The following is a 10,447-nucleotide window of genomic DNA, read 5'->3' as shown; positions in this document are numbered from 1 at the left end:
TGGGTTGGGTGCGTCGTAACAGTCAAAGCACTGTGTGTGTGTCTCTGTGTATGTGACTTCCTGCCGGTCATAAAAGTAATCTCCTCACTCAATCTACACCAAATTCCTTTAGACAACATACAAAACACAGTTAACATATTACAGACACTGAGACCCCCACTCTGCATCCACTGAGACAAAAGAATGTCTCTGAGCATACAGTTTAAGGCAAGGCTTACAAATTTAAGTACAATAATGGCAACATTTAATAATTTCAACCTAACACTAGCCATGAGTCATACTGGTCACAAAATAAAGTACAAATCTAGAACTAATTTAACACATTATTACGAGTCCTTTCCTCTGTAGCTTGAACAATTAATGCGTTGGCAACTTTAAAATGCATCCACACCTTCTCTGTCAATATTCCTTTCAACTAAGCTGATGCCTCAGCAGCTGGTGATTGCAAAAACATTGACTTATCTAAGCGATTTATATCTAATGGCTTAACAAGTAACATAGTAGAAATAGCACAAATAATACCCTAAAATTCCTTGACACGTAAAAATATGAATTTTACAAGAGAGAACTAACATGCCAATTAGGCCTATTCAAGAATCAACTTTCATTGCCATCATGGAAAGAGAACAGGCATCAGCTAACATATTATCAGCAAAGATCATAATGTGTGTTTTAATGCAAAAGTTTTACATAACACTTCTGTTTTGTAAATATTAAATAACTACTTCCCAATGTTTCATTCTCCATCCACCCGTCCATTTTCTTCCGCTTATCCGGAGCCGGGTCGCGGGGGCAGTAGCCCAAGCAGAGAAGCCCAGACCTCCCTCTCCCCAGACACCTCCTCCAGCTTATCCGGGGGAATACCATGGCATTCCCAGGGCAGCCAAGCGATATAATCCCTCCACTATGTCCTGTCCCGGGGGCCTCCTCCTGGTGGGACATGCCCGGAAAAACTTGCCCAGGAGGCATCCTTGTCAGATGCCCGAACCCCTCTTAACTGGCTCGTTTCGATGTGGAGGAGCAGCGGCTCTACTCTGAGCCCCTCCCGAATGGCCGAAATTCTCACCCTATCTCTAAGAGTGAGAAGACCCCTATGAAGAGACCATCGAGGGAACAGTTCAGCCTGCCCGGGATAGGGTGCCCGAGGGCAAGCGTCTGGTGGCCGGGTGTTAGTCCATGGGGCCCGGCCAGGCACAGCCCGAAAAAGGGACATAGGCCCACCACCCACAGGAGGCACCAAAGGGGTCAGGTGCAATGTGAGTCGGGCGGCGGCCAGGAGCAGAGGTCCTGGTGGACCGATTCTCAGCTATCAAGAATATTTCATTCTATTTAGTAATTATAACAATGGTTCTTTCACTTGCAAAAAACAAATAAGAAAAATATAAAAAAATTTATACAATTTTATTTTTGGGTCTTGTTCACAAGTGAAGGTAGATCGACCGACAAATTGGTGCTGCGGCTGCAGTGATGCAGACGCTGTACTGGTCCGTCATGGTAAAGAGAGAGCTGAGTATAAAAGCAAAGCTTTGAATTTACCAGTTACCCTACCCTCAAGCTAGAGGAGGTGGCCCAAATGTTTAAATAATAGATTCCATTTATAAAGCATGTAAGGAAAAAAATAACACAATGTCACAGACTCCAGGCACAGAGACATCCATAAAGACAAGTGATGAGGGATGAGGACTGCGGGATGAGAACAAAAACACACAAGAGACACAAGGTTACAATAAATACTAAAAGTTTCACTGAAGGCCTAATCACTGTGAGTTGAAAAAATAAAAGATCACAGTGACATCAGTGGCAGAGAAGTATTAATGAGGATATGCTATTGTAGTTCTTTTGGCAGGATCTGGTGGCTTTGTCGAGACAACTTAAGCTGGTTTTAGTAACCTCATTGAATCATCAGCACTATTTTTTGCAAATCAAACCCAGTTTGTGCTGCAAACTGGGTTTGATTTGTTTATAAATTAGTGCAATTTGTAGATCAGCTGTAGAGTCTTTTGCTCTAATGAGGCCATTTGTAGCATCATCAGAATCTATGCCACATCATACATTTGCCTCATGGAGTCTAACACTGCTATTTCTAAGGCTTCTACTGCAGGGTTAGGAATTGTGGTCAGAAAGTCTTTAGTCTCTCACATAGCAACAACCTAAGACTGGATATCAATGCTGCAGGAGACTGTTAAGATAAAGAGGAGACCTTTCTGGCTTGTTTACTCCAGGAATGTCCTGAATCAGCACACAGGGGCCAATAGAAATAAAGCAACTTTGTAGTTCAGTATCAAAGTCTGGGGCAAGAACAGTTTAAGCAGGCAATGGACAATGAACTTTCAGTCAGTTTCAAGAAAGTTCTGGTAAACATCGTGTGACTCAGGAGGTGAAAGTAGGACTTGATTCAAACCAGCTGAGGACTGCACCCGGCTGTCGCTGCCTGAGCAGGGTCAGTGCTCTACGCAGCTGCTGTCTCTCTCATGTGTGCCAGAGGACCCCGTGCTGCTGGTTTTGTTTTGTGTTTGCCAGAGGCCCATGTGTCTGCTGGTTCTGTGACTGTTCTTGCTTGGGTGTCTGAGGAACTGCTCCAGCCTTCGGTCTTCGCTGGAGGGTCCGAGGAGCTGCTTCAGCCTTCGCTGGAGGGTCCAAAGATCTGCTCCAGCCTCCTGCTTCTGCGGCTTCCACGCCAGCCTGCAGTGCCACCACCTGTGGCTTCCATGCCATCGCCTGCAGCTTCAGCCTCGCCTGGCCCTGCGGTTGCCATGCCGCTGCCTTTTCCGCGGTCAGCACCTCAACATCACCGGCCACCTTCCAGGCCGCTGGTGGGATTTCATCGCCGTCATGGACAACTCCTGAACGGCCTCCTGAAAGGTGTCGCTGCCGCGGCCTTCCGCCTGGCTGGCCTCTGGATTTGTTCTGCCCACGTCGCTGCCGTCTTCCACGCAGCTGACCTCCGTCTTAAAATACGGAATCGTCCCGTATTTAGAAACAAAAGTACACGTCCCGTATTGAGCTAATAAGGGACGCACTTTGTCCCGTAATACAGTGAGAATCACAAAATAGTCTATAAATGTTAATGGATATTAACGCTTTGTTTGAAAACATAATTCCCAGCCCCTCTCCTGCTCTGTGTGACCAATGAGCTGACAGCACACTTATGCAATTCGAGTATAACAATTCAGATTACCGCTTATCTATTGGTCCGAGGAAAGGTCCGTGCGGAGAAGATACCGGAAGACAACAGATGACCAGCATGGCCAACAGAGAGACAAACACTGACACTGCGGCGCGACTCTGGGACGACAGTACACCTTTGAACAACAGTGCTTGTTCCCCTCCTAGAAAGAAAAAAAAAAGGTTGCAAAAATACAGGGAGGAATGGGAAAAGGAAAACACTGGCTGGAAAAGTGCGCGATAACACCGTATAAAGCGCACTGCACTGTGTGCCGGCGCACTTTTTCCATTTGCAGTGGACTATGCGTTACGATGTACTGGTGGGCACATGAGAACTATGAGGGGCGTGAAATCGAGGGAACCCTTGACCAATTTGTTGTCCACCAGTGCCACGGCAGAAGCAGATATGGTATGTAAACATTGTTGTTTTTTTAAACCCTCTGGTTAAGGTTAATATGGGCATGTGCATGAATATCAGCGCTATGTGGCCAGAAGTGTGATAATATAATTTGTTTTGTGTAATAAACAACTGCAAGGATAGATGATTACAACAAATAGATGACTAATACATAAAAGTAATACATAGATGAATAATGATGATGAGTTATGATGCGTAATCATGGGAACAAGCGGGTTTACAAACAGGGAGCAGCTGATTAGCATTAGAAAAGCTGAAATAATACCTCAGCTGAAGCCACAAAACCTGAATAAGTTGACACAGAAGAGACTTCAGTTTCAAGGCAAGGCAGAGATCCTTCCTTCCCACAGTGATTGTGGTCTTCAACAACTCTTTGAAGACTTGATTAGTCTGAGCTAGCAACAACACCTAATTTCCCTCTGGGATTAATAAAGTATTACTGAATTGAATATATATAAAGAATACACATTATATTGAAAACATACATATATATGACCATACCCATTTCTTACAAGTTGCATGCGTAATTTATACTTTAAAGTCAGTTGATAAACTACACAAACTATACAGATATACTGTAATATATATATATATTTCTATTTTATAGGTGACTGCTGCAGAGGTGACCCATGTCTACCACACTGTAAAGCACGGTTTAAGTTATAACTCGGGTGACTGTGCACTCAAACTGACTGTACGAATGCTGAATGACTCCAGTATTGCCAAAAAGATGTCCTGTGGGAGGACGAAAGCTGAAGCAGTTGTCACAGATGTCCTGTCTCCAAAGGCAATAGAAGAGGTGATCAAAAAATTGAAAAGTGGTGCAACTCCACTCCCGTTCTCTCTTCACACTGATGCTTCAAACAAGGGAAATCGGAAGATGTTTCCCTTGGCCTTGCAGTTTTTTACACCAGAGGCTGGAGTTGTCAACAAGATGTTGGATTTTGTTGAAAATCCAGATGAGTCTGCAGAGGGAATAGTAAAAATAATACAAAGCTCTCTTGAAAACGTGGGGCTATCCTTAGATCAGGTTTCTGCATTCAGTGCTGACAATGCAAATGTAAATTATGGCATCCACAACTCAGTCTTCACAAAATTGAAAGAGACCAACAGTGAGATCCTTCGTGGCAACTGCCATGCACATATTGTTCATAACACTGTGAAAAAAGCCCTGGACAAGCTCTCAGTTGATGTGGAAAATATTGTCCTGAAGATATACAGCTTCTTTTCCACGTCTGCCAAAAGGAGAGAGTCCCTGAAAGAGTTCTGTGAATTTTGTGACGTTGAATTCCATGATATCCTGCGCCATGTTGTGACGAGATGGCTGTCACTCAACCCTGCAATCACCCGCCTGCTGCAGAACTGGGACCCGCTGAAGTCATATCTCATCAGCATTGGTGAGGAATGTCCAAGGCGCCTGAAGGAATTGCTGAAGTTGACAGAAGATGCTGCTGGAGTTGAGGGAGAGGCAGACATTGTGGAAGTCTACCTCCTCTTCTGTAATAATGTCATGTGTCTGTTTGAAGAAGTGGTGAAAAAACTGGAGAAGAATGTAACCACGTCTGTTGACCTCTATTCCATCATGGAGTGTTTCCTGACAAGACTTATTCAGAGAAGAGATGATGGGTTCTACGGGTACCTAACAAGACAAAAGCTCCAGCATCTCTCGCCATCTGATGCTGATGGTGCCAGGCAGGAGTTTACAGCCTTCCTAGACACTGCCATCAGTTATGTCCGGAAGTGGTTTGACTTTTCAGAAGAAAACTGGCTTTTCCACCTGCAGCCCCTCTCTCTAGCATCTGGGAAGATTTCCTTTGATGACATGGAGAAGATCATTGAACGGCTTCACCTGGCTGGCAGGTAAGAAGAAAACATTTGCCAGTGAAATGATAAACCATGTTTTAATAGTATTGATGGTTAAAAATAAACAAATACAATTGATAGATAACATATATAAATAAAACCATAATCATTAAGTTTGTTTGGAGTGTATATACACACGCATGCAATCTTTTATACACTATTTTACAAATTCAAGGAGTTCATATACTTAATATAAGGATGGATAAATACATAATACATAAACTATACTTATTGTATTGTTTAAATGCTATACAACGTTATAAACATATACAATACATTTTTTCCATTTATTTACCACTGTAAATGTTCTATGTACCACTTAGAATTTAGGTAAACTTCTCATCTCTATTGGCAGGTTAAACATCTCTATGGATGAGCTTTATGAAGAGTGTGTCACTGCAACCAGCCTTCTGAAGCACCTCACCAAAGAACATCAGGAGAAGGAAAAGTGGCAGTCCAAGGGAACAGCAGAGAAGTGGATGGAAATTCTTCAGGCAGCTGACCTCCCCAATATGCAGGCTGTTGTATCCTTTGTACTCAGCATCCCATCTTCCACTGGGTTTGCGGAGAGGATTTTCTCTCTTATGAAGAATAAGTGGACTGATGTGCGGAACAAATGTTCTACTGAATTAATTAGAAGTGAGCTCATTGTCAGTCTAAATTATGATATGTCTTGCTCAGAGTTTTACTCTGCAGTACTGAAAGACAAAGAACTCCTAACTGCAGCAAGAGCTAAAAAAAAATACAAATGGAAAAAGTAGTCTGTTTCCACATAATGTAGCATTGAGCTTGAGTTCATGAGTTTGTTGGTTTTTTTCACTTCAACTTTCAGCTACAGTCAAGGCCTTTGAGGCACAAATGTTGTGTTTACAGGTGTTCCACAGACTTTTTTTGCACTTTTCTAATTGCACTAAATGTGCAGTGTTACAAGAATGTTTTTCTTTCTATTGTTTTCTATTAATTTATATAATTTTAGGTTAAGCAGGACAGAGTTCTTTGTGTTAATTTTGTCATTTTGCACAAAAAGTGAAGCGTACCAGTCTTTCGTTTAGGAAAGAGACCTATTTTATTGTGTTAATGTTGTCATTTTGCGTTAAAAATAAATGGATAAATGATCATTTGTTTCCCATGTGTTCATATCACAAAGAATATGCATCTACTTAAATCAACTTCAAGTCAAATGGTTAAAAAAAAAAAAAATTCACACTCAAAAAAAAAGCTAAAAAAATTCACCACACAGGGAAGGGTGAAGACAATTGGGTCGCCCGGCCCTGGCCACTAGGTGTCCCTTATTTTTTTTTCAGGGAGTTGGCAACCCTAGACAAAAGAAAACAATACTACAATTCACATTTAAAACTTCTATTCATTTTATTCATGTAGAAATATTCTGCACTGACCGCACAACCCGAAACAGCAGCAAATGTAACACAATCTAAAGGTTAGCTGGAAAAGTAGAGCTCTCCATGCTTACACCACACACACAACAAAGCTACAAGGCTAATTAGCCATGCTAGCTCAACTCAGCAGTATGTAATTAGTGGGAAGAAAAAGTAAATTTTATTTTGTCATGTTAGGAAATCTGTTGGAGAGGTAAGTGACGGAAGTGACGAATGGTAGCTTAGAATTGAACAAATTCCTTTAAGCTTAAATTTTACCAAATACACTTATCAATTGTCTTATAACTAACAACATTTGTCTAAATCTTCTCCAACACCCTGGAGAACAATGGGGAGAGTTTAGAGGCTCTCCAAGATTACATTGATCGGTGCTTCCAGGATCTCATGATGAAGAAGGCCCAGAGTGCAGCTTCCCCGGCCAAATCTGAGACGCTGTCATTGAAAAGATGTCGCCCAGCAGATTCCCCCGGCACAACATCACCAGCCGGCAAAGATATTGTCGACATACTGGAGTCAATCAACAAACGATTGTCCAGTTTCGATGCAAGGCTGTCCTTGGTGGAGATTCTTCACCGGGAATTTAAATCCTTGCGAGAATCCCTCGAGTTCGGCCAGCAGCAGGTGGAAATGCTCACTGCTGAAAATGCCACGGTAAGGGAGTCGGTGAAATGTCTCACAGAAAATGTTACCCAGTGTGATTACAAGAAAATAATTATTATAATATAAATATCTCTATATTTAGACTATAATGACACTCCCAGAACTTCAGCATCTGTTCTATGGGAAGCAGGGAAAGCTGTGATGAGAGGTAAAATAATTTCTTTCTCATCACATAAAAAGAAAGAAGAAAAGAAAAATATTCAGGAATTAGAAAAAACCACTAAATCCCTAGAAGAAGCCTACGCGTCCCACCAAGATCAGGAAACATTGAACAAAATACGCAAAACAAAACTAGAATTAAATGAGATAATTGATAAAAAACCTAAAATCTTAGTACAAAGACTACGCCTACAAAATTATGAACATGGTAATAAATCCGGTAAATTTCTAGCAAACCAGCTAAAAAAATAAAAATAAAAAAACAACTAAATGTGTTGTTCAAGATTCCACAGAATGTTGCAGGAAATCAAGGAAAATCGCAGACTACCACCAAATATGAATTCTGCAAACATTAATCTCCTGCTAAAACCAGGCAAAGCAAAGACCCTGTATATCCCTCAAGCTATCGTCCAATATCCCTTATAAATGTAGACCTTAAAATAATCTGCAAAGCTCTCTCAAAGAGACTGGAGAAAATAACCCCCCTCTTATGTCGGGTTCATGTCGGGCTCATAGCTGAAAACTAGCTTTACTTTGTTGTCTGGGTCGACTTTGCAAGCGAGAGACAGAGAGAGGCGTTGAAAGGCTGCTGCAACAGAACTTATTGTTTTGGAGGAAAACACGAATACGGTGTACAGTCGAGTCTTAATAGCGTACTTACAACTGGGCTCGTCAGGCACTCTTTTTGGGTGCAGTGGTTATTATTATATTTACATGCTTCCAGCTCCCGTTTCTGCTCCGTGACAACTCGTACTTTTCCACTCTCCTTTTTTCCCCTCCCTCGCGCTCACAGACACATAATGGGTATGGCAGTCCATTCTCCCTGCAGCACGGACTACAGTGTGTCCATCCTGTCCCGGGGCCTCCTCCCAGTGGGAGGTGGAACACCTCAACCAGGAGGCGCTCAGGAGGCATCCTTGTCAGATCGCTGAACCACCTCAACTGGCTCCGTTCGATGTGAAGAAGCAGCGGCTCTACTCTGAGCCCCTCTCAGATGACTGAACTACTCACCCTATCTCTCGTTCGCAGCCAAATGTGAAGCAGTGGGAATGAGAATCAGCACCTCCAAATCTGAGGCGGTGGTCTTTGGCCGTAAAAGGGTGGAGTGCCCACTTCAGGTTGGGAACGAGTTCCTGCCCCAAGTGGAGGATTTTAGGTATATCGGGGTCTTTTTCATTGTCTATTGTTGTGAAGAGGGAGCTGCGTGTAAAAGCAAAGCCCTCAATTTACTGGTCGATCTACGTTCCTACCCTTACCTATGGTCACGAGCTGTGGGTAGTGACCGAAAGAACAACAATGTGGATACAAGCGGCGGAAATTGGCTTCCTCCAAAAGGTGGCCATGTGTGTGTGGACTCAAGTGCAAACACAGATGAAGGCAAAACTGACGTGGATACAGTGTTTTATTTACAGTGACTTATTTGATAACAACAAACAGTAATTTTGCAAGAAATTCAGAAAGCTATGAACTATGAACTGTGAGCTAGAAAATTATGAACTATGAGACAAAACTTTGTAACGTGAAACCTAAACTGTGAGCTATAGCTAGTGTCATAATCGGACTGTCCTCCCCGGACAACCTGCCTGTTATATGTGTGTGTGTTTCTCTCCCTTTTCCGACCTGCTCATCTGTGCATTTGTTTATGGAAGTTTGTGGTTTCCGGAAAAGAATCAGCCAGGCAGCCTCCAACCCAGAAGCAACCCTGCATGAAGCTGGATCACCCGCACTTAATTTTTCTGCCAGCTACCTCTAAGCTTCCTTCAGCTTGGGTAGAAGTATTTAACGGTGTGGTCCGGCGACAGTCAGCGCTGGATTATTACTCTAAGCCGGTAGTGTCAATGAGCTCTGTGTTGCAGTAAGGTTGTGGCTAGGAAGCCTACTCACCTGTCGTGTGTTGTTTTCTGGGACGAAGTGGACAGTTGGGGAGCACAAACACAGTCACTGGATATCACGGATGGAGTCGCAGCAGGAATTGGGAGAAAAGCACTGTTTGGACTTTACACTTTGCTTATTCTGTGGATTATTGGGCACTGTAAATAAACGCACTGTTTTGCAATGAGAAGAGTTCTGCATTCTGTGTCCTCTCTTTCAGCAAACCATGACAGAATAATCCAGCCAGCCATGGACTCAGCTGACTCTACCCTGCTTCCGGGGGTAAAAGGGAGGAGATCACATTTAATTGGTTATAACACAGGGTCAGAAATATAAACATGTGTGGTATCTACAGAAACCTCTGAATCTCAGCTAAAATCTCATATAAACTATTTCTACAACCACCAAACACAACGAAAACAAGCCATGATTAAAATAACAGTTACGTAAATGTGCACAAGTTCACTAAACAAACAAAACCAAACCAAAAATTCTTCAGAGTTCATGTAACCGGCTAAAAAGAAAGGCTAGGTATGTTCCAGAGCTATCACTGATTCCAAACACCAAGTTTTACCACGGTCTGACTAAAATTCACTGAAAGAGCCGGAAAAGAAAACCACAAAAACACATACAGGCGCAAATGCGCAAAGACAGAAATTGGCTTACTGTCCCGATTTCCTCTTTTATTTTCACTGGTAGCCGGTAGCCTCATGATTATCAGCAGTTACCACGGCTAACTAGCTGCATCAGAGCCATCAACAACTTCCATTTTAGACCTACCTACAGACACATGACTGGACAGATGCCACATGCAGTAAATTTGGTCCCACCTGGGGTTTGGCCTTGTAACATCTGATTGGTTGAATTAACGTGAATGTGTCTGTGAAGGTTCTCAGTCATCCAGGTCATCATA

The 10,447-nt window shown here is 42.6% G+C and overlaps 1 protein-coding gene across 1 annotated transcript; it reads left to right on the top strand.

The window, feature by feature from the left end:
- Window positions 1–3,842: 3,842 nt before the first annotated feature.
- Window positions 3,843–6,341, top strand: LOC102308593. Its single transcript, XM_005951229.3, has 2 exons — window positions 3,843–5,443; window positions 5,802–6,341. The coding sequence occupies exons 1-2, from the start codon at window positions 4,284–4,286 to the stop codon at window positions 6,205–6,207; spliced, it is 1,566 nt and encodes a 521-aa protein (XP_005951291.3). The 5' UTR covers window positions 3,843–4,283; the 3' UTR covers window positions 6,208–6,341.
- Window positions 6,342–10,447: the final 4,106 nt, after the last annotated feature.

The sequence above is a fragment of the Haplochromis burtoni genome, unplaced genomic scaffold, assembly GCF_018398535.1.
Source record: "Haplochromis burtoni strain Fernald_Lab_line unplaced genomic scaffold, NCSU_Asbu1 Contig_937, whole genome shotgun sequence".
In the NCBI taxonomy this organism is placed as follows: domain Eukaryota; kingdom Metazoa; phylum Chordata; class Actinopteri; order Cichliformes; family Cichlidae; genus Haplochromis; species Haplochromis burtoni.
The sequence above is the reverse complement of the archived record's forward strand: the minus strand, read 5'-3'. Positions and strand labels throughout refer to the sequence as shown.